This window comes from Biomphalaria glabrata, chromosome 1 (genome assembly GCF_947242115.1).
Source record: "Biomphalaria glabrata chromosome 1, xgBioGlab47.1, whole genome shotgun sequence".
NCBI classification, from domain to species: Eukaryota; Metazoa; Mollusca; class Gastropoda; family Planorbidae; genus Biomphalaria; species Biomphalaria glabrata.
The window spans coordinates 31189317-31207516 of NC_074711.1; the positions used below are offsets into that span (position 1 = coordinate 31189317).

Genomic DNA, 18200 nt, shown 5'->3' on the forward strand with positions numbered 1-18200 from the left:
TGCTATATTATCTCAAAGACAAGTGCTAAGCATAATATTGGTCATAAATTTATATTACATTATGGCTTTATACATTATAAATCAGAAAAGTAATACAAAAGACATTTACAAAATATGATGCTAAGGGTATTTTGTTTTTACTCTGCCAAAAATAATTTCAATTTTTTTTTAAGAACCTAGATTCTAACTTTCAGCCTAGTTTATAAGAGGCATTGTAATTATGATATATACTTTCCAATAATATAACCTATGGAATACACGTTTGCTACTGATTCACTTCATACGAACGATTCACAAATTGATACATTTAATACAAACGATTCACAAATTACTTTCTATTAGGGCGACACAATTTTATTTGTGATGTTATGAAAGTCTTTATTTTTCCTTCAATAGTTTTGTATGCAAGTTAATAACTTAAGACATTCGTCAACGTTAAAATGGCTTAGAAAAAACAATTCCATGAGTGATGTCACTGCCTTATTTTAGAGCATAGTTTGATGGTCGTCTCCGAGGATCTCCAAGTGATGTTCTTGGGTTTACTCATCAAAGGGACATAACCTACTCACAGTGGAGGACAAGAAGAGTTATGATATCAATATTTCCAAGTGTTCATTACGAAACATGCCCAAAATGGCCCAACCCTGCACGCGAATCACAGTATAAATACATGATATTAAGTAATCTAATTCTAAAGAGTGATCAGTTAACAATGACTGAGCCATGTAGAAACAACAACCATAGCTCAGTTATTGGTAGTTCATATGCCCTTTAAGTAATCATCCTACATGTTTTCTTTCAATATATAGATGAAGAAGAAAATTTTGAGATCTTGATCAGAACAATAACAAGAAAGCCATTATTGATTTGAAATGTTTATTATTTTGTTGCAGATCGTCTGCAGAGATTATGTCACCTTGTTGCCCAGAAAGTTGAAGGTGACTGGGTTCGTCTGTACCGCAGCCTGCCCTTTTTCCCGCCACGCGGGGAAGAGACAACCACGGCGGACATAGGGGAAATCATGAGCAGATTTATGAGAAACACAGAAGAGCAAGCTAACCAGGCGCTCACCAGGTGGCGGCGCATGCACATTCGCGCCAGTATCGACGACCTGAAGACTGCTCTCACAGCGATCAAAAGAACTGATATAATAGAGAGATTTGAACGCCGAACGGCCACGACTATATCAAGGGAGAAAACAATGTCGGCTAAAATACAAAAAGTGGTGCACTTCCCAAAGCTGCCTCCCTCTAGAAAAAAACAGCACTACCTTCAGTTCTAGGACTTGACGTTTTAGAAACAAAATAGTCATACATAGTGTTATGCTTAGTGTGATTCGTGTCGACTGGATTCAATAGCGATATAAAGCCAGGGGGATTCAATGTATTATTAAATTACTTGTCCATTCAACGGTTGTGGGAAGCTAACAAATTAGATTTGAACGTTTGATAGTGATTGGCGTGTAGACAGGATCATGGGCTTTTAGAAAAATGGTAGGCTATAACGTGTCATAACAGCAGTACACATATAGGCAACTACACAAAGCACATACACACACAAGCAGTTTTTGTGACGTCAGTAATCAATACTTATCATTTCATAATTACCCTGTTACCTATCTAGAGAAAATTTGTGTTTAATAATTTATCGTCAGAATTTCTTGCGCCAAAACGTCACTGTAATCCAGTAATTGGCCACGCTGATCAGGCTCAGTGGGTTGATTCTTGAATGTGTGTTAAAACATGTTTAGAAATACTAGAGACGTTGTTTCTAAAATCGCATTTTCCGTTCTTTTTTTTTTTAGTGCTTTATACTACTGCGGGATTCGTCTAATATGCAATAATACGATATAGCACTAACATTAAGTAACATGCTAGTCAATAAACAATATACAAAGGTAACGCAATAATAATAATAATAATAATAATAATAATAATAATAATTTAAGAAAAACTGGGATAGAAAAACAAAGAAAATATGGGAACCTGGGCTTGGAGATTAAGCGTCTATGGAAATTGTCCAAAATAACAATATACCCCATTGTTATATCAACCGAGGGGATAATAACAACTGACCTCACAGACACCTTCAAGGCCCTTAACATTCCTAGGAACATCTTCGTTGCCTGTCAGAGGGCGGTACTGCTGCAGACCTGCCACATCACCAGAAAATTCCTCAGTGGAAACTGTTAAAGGGACTACGATGAATTTTGTTTCTCTTTAGCGAAACTCGACCCTGGCAGCGCCAGAGAATGACTACTCGTTCATTTCTAACATAATAATAATAATAATAAGGCTTGTCTTCGAGTCCAATGATAAATGAGGAATGCAGTAACTCACGTGGATACGCAGCCCCAGCTGCGACCTACATATTTTGCCACCTGCAGCGCAGACATAGCCATTGTCCGCCTGTGGTTGACTCTTCTTGCAGTATACATCTGTCCTGTCAACGTAACTAACCTAATAAATGTTTAGGCCTACAACAGTAGTGTTAGTGATTATATTCCCCTCTTCAGCCCCCCCCCCCCGGAAAAAAACACCTCTTTAGATACATTAACAATATATTCATTTGAAAGATAATCCATTTTATAGCATGTACATATAAAGACTACGTGAACGCTGCTTTTGCCTTGTTACTCAATATGTAGACAGTGGCGTAGCTAGGGTGGGGGAGGGGGGGGGGTCCAAATTTGAAAATCCCCCCCGGGGCCTCCACTTGAGGGGTCCTACAAATGAGTGTCCAAAATTTGTTTTACATTAAATATTACGCCATTATCTCATGTCATGATGTCCAATGTCAAAATACAGATGGCCCTAATGAGGTCAAGCACCCCCCGGGCCCCCAAATCCTTAGCTACGCCACTGTATGTAGATTATTGTTTACCTGTAAATGTAATCAGGCTAAGTTTGTTATATATCAGTCTACATTAAATCTATTATGACAATATCATCTGTCACATCTTATCGTACATTAGAAATAAGAATAACTTGTGAACAGTATGCATAGTTCCATTATTTCCATTTAAACAAATTCCTGCGAGCTTTCTTCTTCAGACCATCATATAGAGATTAGCTGCGTGTCTTTATACTTCCAAATAATCTCATTGAATTCACAGGTAAAGTTGTGGAGGAGGTGCAGTGGCTGAGTAGAAAAGCTTGGCTTAAGAACTGGGGGTCCCGAGTTGAAATCCTGGTGAAGACTGTTTTTTTTTATTTCGGGATCCTTATGGCGCCTCTGAGTCCAACTAACTCCAATGGGTACCTGACATTAGTTGGGGAAAAGGGGGAACTTTATTTTGCTACTTTACTAAAGTTGAAGACGTCAAATATGGATGCTGCAGTTTCATAAACCTTCTTTAAAACTGATAATCTTAATCATCAAAATGTGTAATAGTATTATGATACTATTATCGCTTAGTGATAGTAAGACATTCTACATAACCGCAGTAACGCTATACACGAGTGTAAAATTAGTGTGTGCTTTCTAAATGTGAAGCTAAAAGGTACCTCGCTTAGACCTTGCGATCTATGGAGCTGGTGGTGTAAAGCTCTTGTTTCTACGGCGATTAACGAGGCTTTCAAGTGACCACCACAACTACCAACAACGTTTACTCCCAAGACATAAGCATGGTCGAGAGTCTAAGCTCGCTTGAACTTGGCTTGTCTTGGCTACCTAGAAGGGGGCTCGAGGTTCGACACCCGACTCGGGCAGAGTTGCGTTTACTGAGCGCCTAAAGGAAAACCAACTCCTAGATACCCCCTCCTCACTGGTCCACAAATGAGATTGGACCAAAGCGCTCTGAGCATGCTATAAGCACTATATAAAAGCTAAAATTATTATTAAAAAATTGTTATAAGCCAGGAACAGTAGGGGCGTCCTAAAAATCCAATATCATATCTCAGTCTTCACCGGGTTCGGAAGCCACGCGCTTGACCACACGACGACCACGCCCCCAATTTGTGTTTACTAGGACCATACAATAATCTGATCTACGTTATTGAATGAAAGTAAAGAAATAGAGAGAGAAGGGGGGGGGGAGAGAGACCAAAAGAAAGTTCTGCAAATATTGTCTATAGCAATATTATGCGCCTACGACTTTAAAAGAAATAATAGGCTACAAAATTATAACTATTTATTCAAGATAGAATTTTTACATACCAATAAGTATACATTGATCTGAGACTGGCTAGATATGTGTATTCTCTTTTCTATAGCCTGTTGTAGTGATCTATCACAAAAGCACTAAGGTACATTGTGGTTGATATATTTGTCCGGCTGGAGTTATCTCCGGGAGCACCAAAAGGATCTGGGTTGACAATCTTATTATCTCGTTTGTTCCGAAATACTATCCCATGTAAACTGAGGCATAGCACCTATACATAAAACATACAGCCTCGTGTATACATTGAACAGGTCAGATGAAATAATGCATGAAAACATGGACAAAGTTTAATAAAACATACAGTCTTATGTATACAATGTGTAGACCAGATGAAAAACATCTGATAAAACACACACACACACACAGATTAAAAACGTCTGCAGTTTTGTGCATGTTATATTGGTTCCCCCTTTTTTTTTCAGCTTTAGTTAAAAAACAACAACAACAACAATACAGACAAGAGGCGTAGTCCTCCTTGCTCAGTATTACTTGAGTAAAGGCTTTCAATTACAGAGCTATTTATATAATATAGCTATTTGTGAAAATGTTTCGAGATATTATATTTTATATAAGATATTTTTATGCAGATCATTTTATCTTAATAATTTTTTTAGACATTTTTGCCATGGCTTAATCTACAGCTATGTTACACAGTTTTTGAGATAAACTTTCTACATAAATTTGTTGCCTTGTGCTGCGCAATCTCTTCAGACATATTTACTAAACTGTATCAGCTAAGAGTTTCAAAAACTCAACAATACTGATTTCTATGGAAAAATTAACAATGAATACCCTATGTTCTTATATTTAGTAAAATGTTGATTTTATTAAAAAACAAAACTTCAACTGAAACATAAAGGTTACGTCTTCTCTAAAAGTAGTTCATAAAAAATTATTAGATTAGCGACAAATAAAAGTAGCTTATAGTAAATGTAAGTAAAAAAAAAAGTAAAGTTCCCCTTTCAGACCTTGTGATCTATAGGGCAGATGATGTAAGGGTCATCTGTTTCTGTGGCCTACGGTGTCATGTGGCCAGCACAACGACCAACAGCCTTTACTTTTCCCTAACTAATGCCAGGTACCCATTAGAGCTGGGTGGACTCAGAGGCGCCCAAAGATCCCGAAATTAAAATCCTGTCTTCACAAGGATTCGAACGTAGGACCCCCGGTTTGAAACCCAAGCGCTATTCCTCCAAATGTCGTATTTAAATATGGCTTAAAATTTTCATTTTTAATTGGTAACAACTGAAAAGAGACGTTACAGTCATGAAGTGGCCGATGACAATAAATAACTAGATTGTGAGATCTTTAAACAATATTGATTTGCTTATTATGTCGTAAAATTGAATCTTGCCTGATAATTTGGCGAGTCGTTCCAGACGGCGTCGGAAGTCTCCCAGTTTAAAAAGCTTAGATCAGATTTGTGAGGCAAAAATGGCTTGTCCAGATCAAATATCGGCCCGAAATCCTCAGTAGATAATCGATGTGCATAGTCAATATAGGCCGACACTTCCTGGCCTAAAAATATAATAAAACATTGATAGATGATAAGTTTAAATTTTAATCAATTATTTATTGTACCTAACAAAACATAAATCGAAAAATTAACCAATTAGTCAATTAATTTTAGGTAATTAATTTGTTTGATATCAAATAAGGAATATCTTCTACATTATTGAGAGACACATTTCTAAAAAAGGATTTTTAATATTTTGCTTGATGGTTTATTATATGCTTACCGCAATAACATATTGTTAAAACAGAGACATATCATGTCTATTTTTTTTAAGCTTAAGTGTAGAAACATTGGGATTTCCTAACTTGTCATGAAGCAAAGGTTACTAAACATCTGCTTCTAGAGCCAAAACATTCAATGTTCACCTTTCGAGTTGTACATCCGAAGAAAGAATATTGACCAGTTTTTGCCACTTCTGTTGCCTTCTTCTCGCATCTGTAACGCCCTCAACAGACCATCTTCATAAGTTCTTCCACCGCTCAGAAGTAGTTTGGTTTGTAGAAGGGCCGGCTGAGAACAAAAAGAGGATGGTGGATCTAGGATTCTTTCCCTTTGCCTTTATATTTACTTAGTCATAAGCTTACAATAATATTTGCTCATTTTCGTTGACTTTCATTCTTTTTATTTTGTGCTTTGTTTTACTTTATGCTATTTTTTTTTACATTCCACGAGAGTGTCTTTAAACTACTGAGCATTATTCTGAGGAACAAGATATTCCGTAATGGAGAATGTTTAGTTTTAATGTCAAAGCAAATAGAGAAAAAAAGACGATGCACTAAATTAAAAAGGCACCTTTTAAATCTGTTCGTCTTTAAAGAATGAACATGTATGACGTTCAGGACCGGACTTTGACTTGCTAAAGCCCTAAGCTATTAGAAATAACTATTTGGGGACTCCGTTGTATTATACATTCTTTCGTTTGCTCAAACACTAAAGCATAAAATAATAAACTTAGAATCAGTGGGTCATGTATAAATAGACATTGCAGAACAAAATAAGAGTAGATCTACCAATCACAAAGGTCTCATCACCCACATGAGGAGGCACAAAACCCCAATGCAAAGCCCTCAGCCCCCTGGATGACAAAAGTAGTCATTATCTAACCACGATAGACGAACTATAGTAAAAAGATGTTGGTAGTTGCCAGCTGATCAATACAAAAACTAACAAATAGATATACACCGTTATATTTTCATGTATCAAACTAAGATAAAGGCCCTTGGTGATATAGGCTACTACTTCGGTTATTTGATTACCAGCTATATCGACTGCCTTTTCTTTCTTTCTTGTTTTCTGTCTATCTATCTCAATTTTGCCTGGAACCCAGTAGCTTATAGGAAAATATCAAAATGCATCTCAGAGCCCAGTAGGTCTACTTGAAGTTTAACATAACGTACAATAGTGTGGCCGGCAAACTTCAAGTAATATAACAACTTACCATAACACGCTTCTTTTTCTCATACATTTGTTTCATTTGATTGAATTCTTCTTCTGTAAACCCATCTATTGGTCCCTTGAAACCCAGTTCTATGAGTTTTTGTGCGATTGCTACATCTTCTGTGTAAAACTTATCAGCTGTGGTCACCAATGAAGAGAGATACTGTTCATAGCTGGATGAAGATTCAAATGAACCGACATGTTTTCTCTGATATGTTATTTAACTCTTAACCAAATAATGTCATAATTATGGTTTAGGCATCATTTTTTTGTTTAATGGTAGTCAATATGTATATACGTGGCGCCGTGAGTCTAAGTTTGGCCATAGCAGTGAGAAATATTAGCCAACAGGACAGTGGCCTGACCTACACTGTGCTATAATAGCTTGCTCAGACCTGGACTACCTCCACCACGGGAAGTGCGGTCAGGACGCTTCATGAGCTCCCAGACTCCGCGGGCTTGTTGGGACTTGTCCCAGCACTCAAAACACTTTTCCATTTGTATTTGTATTTTTTGTATTGTAACCAGAGCATGATGATATATACCGGGTAGGATATTAGGCGATAACGGAGCAAATTTTAAAGTTGCTTCAAGGTTATCTAAGCTTTAATAATATTTTTTTTACATAAATCTAATATAGATTACATCTAGATTCTAGATACAAAAGTAGATCGAGCTCTAGACTAGATCTTAAGAGTTCTGAATCAGAAGTCTAGGTTTAGAATCTAGTGTCAGATCTAGATGTCCACATAATGATAATAATGATAAATAGGCCTAATCACCAACCTATGTATTGGCCGATTTGTTAACGACATACGTTCACGAAGCTAGGTGCCAAAATCACCCGGTTTGAACCAAATATTTTTTCATTAATTATTTTTATATTTTATTATATTCTCGACATTACCATATGTTTGTGTCTTTTAAAAAAAAAAAAATTTTTAATGTTGTTTTTTTTTTGTTTAACTTAAGAAAGGTAACAGGGTCTGAGCTTTTTGATTCTGTAGCCTATTTCAGAGTGATCAAAAAGTTTTTAAATGATTGTGAGAAGTGGAGGCTACGATATATAAGGAAGAAAAAAAAAAGCTTTATCTTAAATTTCACTGGTAGGTCTATTTAAAAAAAAAAAAAAGGAAAATATAAAAATATATTTTACAACAAAAAAAAGACAAAGCTTATCTAAGCGAAAGAACCGAAAAATAAAAATCACTGTCTTTGTTATCAACTGATTGGTAAATTTTGTCATTGACTCATGTCTTATTAAAATTTCAACTTGATCCGAGAGTGAAAAGTGGGAGAAAAATGTACACATAAAGACAGAGTAATAATAATAAAATGGCTGGTCCCAAGATAAATGAGGAATGCAGTATCTCACATGGCTACGAAGTCCCAGCTGCGACCTACATATTTTGCCACGACCAACGCAGACATATCCGTTGTCCGCCGGTGGTCGATTTAGGTTCTCTTTTCGACTTATTTCACAATTTTAAAATATTTAAATTCAATCAAATTGCTACTGAGATCCCATTGAAAATTAAATTAAATATCACTTCATAATAGTTACTATTACCATCACTTCTTAAGCCTCAACTTACTCAACGTATTCATGGATGCCTTTTCCTGTCGGTGTTCTGAAAGTGTATCCATCCATTGTAGGCCTATATATTAGATCTCAAAGTTCAAAGTTAAATTATCTTGATTCAATATATCTAGAACTAGACTAGAGTAACCTAAGAGTCCTAAGAGTATAGTGAATAGTCAGTATAGATCGGATTTCTAAGATTTAAATTAGATCTGGAGCTAGAGCCAGCGTGAACTGAGTAAAACAAAAACAAGCAAAAAAACACACTAGAAGGCATTCAGTCTAGATCTGATTATATACAGCCCCTAAATGATGAGTAGAATTAGAGTCTAATAGAAAAATAAAGTTGATTTATTTTTCGGATTTCCAACTAATCTTTACATTTTTGTCTTATTTTTTTGTTGGTGCATTTAAGTGCAAGCATTTCAAGCTGATTGCATCTATTTTTAAAATCTTAATTGGGTTACAAACAAAACACATTTTATGTTATCTCTGTTGTGTGTTTTTAATACAGACTAGCATTCAACACCGGTTACGCCCGTTAATTTGTTCCCTTGATATGCAATGCTAGTTTTGCTAGTATATATTGCTTTATTTTTACCAGTAAACCCCTTTTTTTTCTCATCTAGTGTCCCAAAAAATGGTAAGAGCCCCCCCCCCCTTTTTTTAAATGCATCTTTCCACTCTCAAACATATTTTTCTTGCAGAACCCCCCCCTCCCCTTTCTTTTATTCGGTTCCAATGAAACGCCCTGATTTGGTCGCTTCCCAAACCTATGCTTTTGGCATGTAAATTGTAGTATCAATTACGTTCTATTGGAACGATCTATTTTATATCATTCCCCCTCCACAAACCTAATTTTAGCCATTGAATTCTATTATCACTCCCCCCCCCACTCCTTTTCCGCGTATGTATGTATTTATCTGGAAAAACGTTTAGAATGCGCTCTAGACTGTCGACTGTCCGCCGTCATCTTTCCGGGGCCATGCTATTCTAGTTAATCTTTCAAGGAATATCTATTCCTCTACTGACCTCTACCCAGCCAAACCTAAAGTGTTGTTTTTTTTAATCTATAATACATGTACATCTAGATTTTATCTTGTATTATAATCTACAGACGTTCCTTTTAACAGAAGTGTCAAGAGCGTGGGTGTGTAAGATGTGAGATTGTGTGTGTGTTTGTTTATTTTATTAGTTGGTGTGTGAATTGTTTTTATCACGGGATTTTCAAGGGGGGACAATTAGGTTTCTAGCGGTCAGTCTAGCAGTTGGAGAGCTGACCTGGTCTGAGTAGGGTGTTGATGTTTTGTGTATTTCATAAGAGTGATATAATTGTGTGCTTTATTAAGTATTAAAGTATTATCGATATTCATGAATATAAGGAGTTAGAGTTGATGTATACTAAGTGTTCGTATTTGAGTTAAGCAAGTATTGACCAGTGTAATTGAGAATCATACCCTAGATTATCGAGCCATATGTAAGTGTAGTAAGGAACTCCCCCGAGTTCCCTTACAGTTGGGGGCTCTTGTGAAAGAAAACCAGGACCTCTCGTCGCAGAAATTTTATAAGTATAGCAGTTATAAATTGTTATTGATGTACTTAAACTTCAAATATTGTTCTACATGTTATATTGTTGCTAACTTGACACTCATTCTATTTTAAAACATTTTCCTCATGTAATTGATGTTCTTAAACTTACAAATATTGTTCTACATGTTATATTGTTGTTAATTTGACACTCATTCTATTTTAAAACATTTTTCCTCATGTGTTATGCCCCTTGATTTGGCCTGAGGAACGGCGGTGGTTTGAAGTACCAGTACAGAGAGGACAGCGACAGCCCGAAGTTGCATCACGAGGACAGGTTGGATCACGTGCAGGGAGTGGAAGTTAAGTGATTTGTGTTACCTCTCGTGTAGCTGAACCCTCTACTCTCTAGCCTCTATTTTCTTGCTCTATTATAATTTGTTTCAATTTGACTATCATATATTTTTCTGCTTTTTTTCTTTGCTGTCATACTAGCCTCTCAATTTAAGGTTTCAGTCATTTCATTCTGATTTTATCGTTGCTATAAAAAGCAAGAGTCTTTAAATCAAAGTATTCTAACTTCCTATCTGAATCTAATAATCTGATTATTATTTCAATTTGTATTTTTCTGTCTTGATCATTTACTTGCCTAATCTATTGTATAACTAAAAATATTCTGCAAAATTAGGATTAATTTTATTTTCTTATTGTATGTATAATAGAACACTATAACTATTCTTAACGTAGTAATTTAAGGTAAAAGAAATACTAGGACTGTTATTTTAAAATTTTCTGTAAAACTTAGTGTAGCAAACGTACTGAGTGCTGTGTATTAGAAGGAATAGAAAGTAAAACATGGAAAAGGAGAGTGAGGCAGAGAAACAGAGAAGAGAAAGATCTGAGAGGGTGGAGGAAAGAGAAATGTCCAAGCTGCAACAGATGATAAGATTAAAGGAACTGGAATTGGAGGAAAAAGAGAAAGATAGACAGGAGAAAGAGAAAGAAAGACAGGAGAAAGACAAAGAAAGACAGGAGAAAGAGAAAGAAAGGGAACACGAAAGAGAAATGAAGAAACTTGACTTACTAATTGCCCAGGAAAAAAATAAAACACAATTAAGCGCGACAACCGGAGTCACGGCCCAGAGACCAAGACTGAGTAAAGGTTTCCCTGCCATGACAACAGAAGATCTACCATGTTACCTCGACATGTTCGAGATGGCAGCTAGGAGAGACAAGGTTTTAGAAGAAGACTGGGTGGCACAGCTGCAGGAGAAAATAACACCTAAACTAAGGCAATTCCTGACACAGAGAAGATTAGTGGACTGCACTGACTACGAGAAGATAAAAAAAGAGCTCCTAGACTATGTGGGAATGACGGAGGAAGCCTGCAGGAAAAGATGGCATGAGACTGTCCCAATTGAAGATGGCCCAAGAGAATTTTTTGTGGCTTTACAAAAGAACTTCCGACAGTGGTGCGAGGCGGCGAAAATAGAACGGAACTTTGATCAGCTGGAGGAGCTAATATTGAAAGACTCTATACTCAGTGCCCTAAACGAGGAGGTAAGAGAAGAGATCCTAGATAAAGAACCTGAGTCGTTGGAAAAGCTAGTTGATATGTTGGAGAGATGTCAAGTTGATATATGGGGGAGATGTCAAGAGCGTGGGTGTGTAAGATGTGAGATTGTGTGTGTGTTTGTTTATTTTGATGATCTGTGTGTGTACAACACTGATTGGCAGAGTCACATGTTCTCATTGAGACAGGTGCTTGAGAGGTTAGGAGAATTCAATATTACTGTTAAGCCTAACAAGTTACTAATTGGGTTCTAAACTATTACATTCCTAGGCCATAAGATTGGCCAAGGCTTTCTTCAGCCTGAAAATTCTAATGTCAGTAAGATTCTGCAGCTACGGTACCCTAAAACAAAGAAGGAAACCCGATCATTATTAGGTCTGCTCAATTATTATCGCTCCTTCATTCCAAACTTTTCAAGCTTGGTGTCTCCCTTTACTGAAATTCTTAAAAAATGGCACCCTTCTAAAGTTGCTAAGACTGTGGAGGGGGAGGTTGCATTGGAGCGTATACAAAGATACTTGACTTCTCACCCCATTTTAATGTTGCCTGATCCGGATAAATGTTTTTATCTACAGTGTGATGCTTCGGACAAGGCTGTTGCAGTTGCTGCTCTACAGTACGTGGGAAACAAATTGCATCCTGTCCGTTTCCTCAGCAGAAAATTACTCCCACGTGAATGTAAATACAGCATAATGGAGCGTGAGTTGTTAGCATTAACATGGGGAATTAAGAAGTTGGAACACTTCTTGTATTCACGTAAGTTCATTGTTTGGACTGATCACCTGAATCTCAAGTATCTCAAGTCTGCAACCACCAATGCTCGTATTGCTAGATGGATATTATACCTTATGGACTTTGACTTTGAAATTCAGCACATAAAAGGTACAGACAACTTTTGGGCTGACCCATTGTCTAGGCTGACAGTTTGAACTCACATTATTGTCTCTGTCAGAAGCATACCTGGTATTGTAACGTTTTCAGACTGTGCACGTCTCAGCAATCCAGTATGTACGTTGAACTTTTTCAACTATGATCGTCTCGTCAGAGAATTTACTACTATTACTACTACTACTACTAGTATTATTATTGCTAAATGATATGGACTGAACTATTCATCTCTTTGTGTTTTAATTGTACTTTGCACAAGACGCGTCGTCTCATCCAGTATTGAGAAGCATCGGAAGTCAAGTCTTAAGCTCGATATTTACAAACAATAAACAGTACATTGTAATCTGACGTCACAAGGGAAGGAACGGGACAAGTGGAACAGATGAAGATTAGTTTAGTTATATTAGTAGTTTAATTATTTCATATGCATTATTATTATGAACTTGTTTTGTTTGGAAATGGAAAGATAATTCATGTATTTTATTAATGTTGATGCATAGTAGTATTCTATTAATTATTTCATACTTAAACTCATGGATGTAGTTTGTTGAATTGAAACAAATTACTGGTGCAAACATAGTAAGATGTACTGTGTAATTTTAAGTAGTATCTTTTTACCATGTTGTACTTCAACAATCAATGTCATTAATTAAATTTTTTTTAGTGTACATAATATAGACTTAGATTTTCAGGGAAAATCTAGGGGAAGTAAGGGGGAGATGTCAAGAGCGTGGGTGTGTAAGATGTGAGATTGTGTGTGTGTTTGTTTATTTTATTAGTTGGTGCAGTGGCGTAACTAAGGGGGGGGGATGGGGGGGAGAATTTTAAAATCCCCCCGGGCCCCCACCTAGGGGGGGCCCCCAAATGGGTGTCCGAAATTTATTTGTAAATACATAAATTAATATATTTGATTGACAAATAGTGTCAACGGGAGTCTTTTTTTTTTCAACATTTATGGATTAAATTTATCACAAAGACTAAATCTAGATCTAGGTCTATCAGTACGTTGACTCTGTTGACATTTTAAAAATATTTTTTCCCACAGAGATCAAAGTTTTTTTAAAGTTTTTTTAAAGTTAGTCTTGCATTTAAAACTTTGTTGCCACGAATAAAACTGCATGATATGCAGCGAATTCCAGGTATCTTGTTACATTTACTAATAATAGATCTAAATGGCGAATATTTTATGGCTACACTAATTTACCTTGAAGCAAAATTTACAGAATCTAGTATAACAGATCTAAAAGTTATTCTTAATAATGCTAGATAGTCCATTATTCTGGTGTGGTGTCTATAATTTCAGAATTAAACTTCACACTGGAGTTATTACCCCTCTATTCATCTTTCCTCAATCCAATGGAAGCTCTCTTTTTATTTCCATCTAATCCATTTGCTTTCGCACAAAACATAAACAAAAAACAATGACGTAATATCATATAATATTAGCACATCCTTCCTTTTGAACTTATCACACCCTTCCTTTTAAAGTTCTTAAGAGTGATATCTACTAGCATTTGCGGGGCCCTATGCGGAACGGATCGCGCGGGCCTAGTCTGGGTAGGGATAAGCATAATGTCAAAATTATTTTTTTTTTAATTAGAAAATAGGCCTACTTTTGTCTTTGCAATAAATTTTTATCAAATGAAAGCTCGCAATGTCACTTTTTATTTATTGGCACCCCAAAATGTCAATTTCGTCTATTCTTTAGGAGATTTGAATAAATTCAAAAAAAATTAAGGACTTTATCGTATATTTTGCCTTTTCATGAGATTTCCTGGAGGCCCTGGAAAATCAGGAGGTTGCGAAAACCCTGTTATTTTATATACGTTATAATGGTTTAATTTAATAATGTACACTTAGAATTAGCGCGGGGCCTATGAAAGCGCGGGGCCCACTGCGACCGCATAGGCAGTGGCCTTAGGCCGGCCCTGTCTACTAGGAACTTTAACAATTCGTCCACTTCTGGTTGTCTTGACTGGCACAAGTTCTCTAGACGTTGGTCTATAACTGTCTGTTTCGTTTGTTCCAACAGTTTGCAGTTCATTGTCTTCATCGGTATCATAGTACCCAGAGATGTCTTCATCGAAACTCTTATGTAAAAAGCGTTGATTTCTTCTGTATGTTTTTCCGTTTGTCTTTATGATGTAAGATCTGGGTGCTGAATGTTTTTTTTTATGACAACTGCTTTCTGCCATGTTTGACCTAGACGAACTCTCCGACAGAGTAATCTTTAGGTAGTCTTGCTTTTGCATCGTATTTCACTTTGCTTTTCATCTGTCGTTCGTTGAGTAATGTCTCTGCATTTTCAGCTACCGATGGTTTCAATAGTTTGGGATCAGTTGGAATGATTCCCTGAGTCTTCTACTCGTCAGCAGTTGTGATGGTGAATACGGCAGTCCACTTATCGAATATTTCTATACTCGAGCATAACGAGATATGGATCTTTCACACTTTTGTATGCTCTGAATCCTTTTGCTTTCGCACAAAACATAAACAACCAACAATGACGTAATACCATTATAATATTAGCACAGAATCTTCTTCATGCAGTGGAAAATTAAGAATGTTTTGCCTATCTGGAATTCTGGTTAAAGCTCTTGCGCCCAATTAATATAGTTCAGAAGAAACTACAAAAGTCTGGACTGCATATACGGGAAGCTGCTAAAGAAATTAGTAGGCCTACCCTTTCATGCTTTCTGCAAAATGATGAGAAACTGACAAAAACCCAATCCATCGAAAAAGCAAAAGAAGGTAGTGAATAATATGGGTTCCCTGTAATCAAAACAATCAGAAGAAAGAAAAGACTTGATGGGAAGTTGAGTTCTAATGTAGGACTGTCAATAAAACTGCCATTCAAACGTGTTGCGACAGAAGTGCTGGACAGATTTCATATGGAGATGAAGAGCAGATTCCAAATGCTGGAAAGAAAATGGATACCTTTGGGTTTCTTCTTGAACCAAGACACCTGTTAGATGAAGACACGCTTATGACAAACTGTGCTATTTTTCCTGTTTGTATGATGAAATAAATGGAAAATCGCTTTTTCAATGAAGTCATTGATGCACGAGCACTTTTCATCAACAAACCAGTAATACAATCACCAATAGACATATTGAGGAAACAGGCTTCATATGGGAATTACGTGTGCTCAAAGTATCGATGTAGTTGATGTTATAGATGTCTTCGCTGCACAGAATGCACGAGGTGAAGCGATATCAATTTAGATTTGTCACTTGTGCATTATTTAACTAATAAACAACGGTATTATTCATTAAAAGAGTCTTGATTACTTTTTAAGTTTACTGATATACTGAACCAATTTGATTTGGGGCTTATATATTTTTGCGTACATTATCTCATTTCATATGTCGAATGTCAAAATGCAAGGGGCCCCCCAAAGAGGTCAATCCCCCCGGGCCCCCAAATCCCTAGTTACGCCCCTGAGTTGGTGTGTGAATTGTTTTTATCACGGGATTTTCAAGGGGGGACAATTAGGTTTCTAGCGGTCAGTCTAGCAGTTGGAGAGCTGACCTGGTCTGAGTAGGGTGTTGATGTTTTGTGTATTTCATAAGAGTGATATAATTGTGTGCTTTATTAAGTATTAAAGTATTATCGATATTCATGAATATAAGGAGTTAGAGTTGAAGTATACTAAGTGTTCGTATTTGAGTTAAGCAAGTATTGACCAGTGTAATTGAGAATCATACCCTAGATTATCGAGCCATATGTAAGTGTAGTAAGGAACTCCCCCGAGTTCCCTTACAAGAAGATAGTCGTTCTAAAATAGTTCTTCAAATGCTAAAGACTTCTTGTCTAGATCTACATGGTTTAAAAAAAAAGGCATTAAAATAAGCTGGAGCGAACTGGAAGTAAAAGATTTTTTGGTATTAAAAAAACTAAGTGGAAATTTTCTATTATGTCGTCTTTCAAAAACATGTTGGGTCGAAATTGCAATCGTATATGGTAAATTGAACCGCTGCGGTTTCTGTCCTAGACCAAAGTTAATTAATAACAGGTTAAATTTTGTTACTTTTTCCTCCCCGACAATTGGGAGAACTAGTGACGAGTGAATCAGGGCCCTTGTAAGGAAAAACTCTAAATATCTTTTTTTTTCTTTTTTTTTTTTTTTTGTTTGTTTGTTTGATTTGTGTATACAATGCACAAAATAAAGTACGTGTTAATAAGCTATGTTGTTGTTTTTTTAATTATATGATACTATTTATACGATTACAGACAGACTACACTTGTTCATCCCAGGCTATATATTGTCAATTCTGACAGGAACATCCCTATTGTTTTTCTGTAATTCCAATACAAGATTTCGCACTTTAACCACCCCCCTAACATACTTTTAGCCCGTGAATTTTAGCATGTGTTACGTTGAAATGGAACAATCCGCTCTCTTTCTCTCCTTAATCTCACTCTCTCAGGACAGACGGACAGACAGGCCATACAAAACTATTAGCGTCCTTTCCCCTTTCGGGGACGCTTAAAATAGAATTAAAGAAAATAAAGTGTAGATTTATTTCACAAATCAAAATCTGATGTTTCGTTACAAATCTGTTTTTATACGACCTATATTTTTGTGAACTATGCAGGGGCCTTACTATTTAGCAATCATATAGGCTAAATTAGGTTTAGTTGTAAAGCTAACCAAACACATATATTATGATATTTGAAAGTTCTTATAGTTTAGTGAAATGTATAAAATATACAGTTTTGATGGCTTATTATGATTATTGCACTTTACCGAAGTATGATTATAATAAAAAAAAAGGTTTCCAATATGGATAATTTTTTTAATTTTTAAATATTATTATTAAACATTTATATATCGTGGCCAGCCAGTATTATGTTAAGAATGGTAATCTCTTTATTCACAGTTAAAAAGGCATGTTGCTCATTCTCTAAAATAAAATCATTATAGGCTTATCAGACTAATATATTACATCCATGGGCGCCCGAGGGGGTGCATAGTGGTACACATATGCACCACCCTGGATTCTGAATAGCCAAAGTCTAGCCATTTGTACAAAGCTTATATCAACTCATTCTGAAGCATAATCTTTAAATACAAAATTTAATAAAATACTCAGAAAGACACAAAGATAAAGGCACATTACTCGTTTCATATGCTAGGACAAATTTGTACAAATGCTCCTTCTTCCCTAGCGCTATTAGAGCATGGAATGGGTTGCCTGAGCTAGCCAGGAAAACCATGCAGTGACTTGGCAGAATTTAGGTCATTGGTTAATATGCATGACTAAATGCATGACGCGTAGGACGTAATCATCTTCTTTTTGGAAGTAACGTCTGTATTATATAAGATAAGATTGTCTGTATGGTAAAAAGTTAATAGTAGCTACACGTTATTTCTCCCACACCCAATCTCGGAATAAGCTGAGATTTTGCACAATTATTTCTTTTACCAATTTAGCCAATTTTTTACAACTTCAACTTATTTAACTTCTAAGTAGCTACTTAAAAAGTAGTGCTTCCACTGAAGTAGTTGTTT

The 18200-nt window shown here is 36.2% G+C and overlaps 2 protein-coding genes across 9 annotated transcripts in view; one reads left to right on the plus strand and one right to left on the minus strand.

The window, feature by feature from the left end:
• Positions 1 to 2946, plus strand: part of LOC106070508 (uncharacterized) — a 43133-nt gene extending 40187 nt beyond the window's left edge. For all 5 annotated transcript variants that reach the window (XM_056032343.1, XM_013230432.2, XM_013230430.2 and 2 more), the window contains exon 9: positions 894 to 2946. In XM_056032343.1, coding sequence (XP_055888318.1) covers positions 894 to 1282 — 389 coding nt within the window. In that variant the 3' untranslated portion in view covers positions 1283 to 2946. The remainder of the gene's footprint in view (positions 1 to 893) is intronic.
• LOC106070509 (cilia- and flagella-associated protein 299-like) overlaps positions 1 to 9100 on the minus strand; it is a 29199-nt gene extending 20099 nt beyond the window's left edge. The window contains exons 1-6 of one of the 4 annotated variants that reach the window (XR_008778416.1): positions 8711 to 9100; positions 7117 to 7288; positions 6044 to 6188; positions 5517 to 5680; positions 4159 to 4373; positions 340 to 561 (exon numbers count right to left, since the gene is read on the minus strand). The gene's annotated coding sequence lies outside the window, so the exon portion shown is untranslated. Of the gene's footprint in view, positions 1 to 339; positions 562 to 2079; positions 2186 to 2651; positions 3262 to 4158; positions 4374 to 5516; positions 5681 to 6043; positions 6189 to 7116; positions 7289 to 8710 lie in introns of those variants that run through there. The other 3 variants (XR_008778418.1, XR_008778419.1, XM_056032391.1) reach the window with 3 other exon arrangements.
• Between the last annotated feature and the right edge of the window lie 9100 nt (positions 9101 to 18200).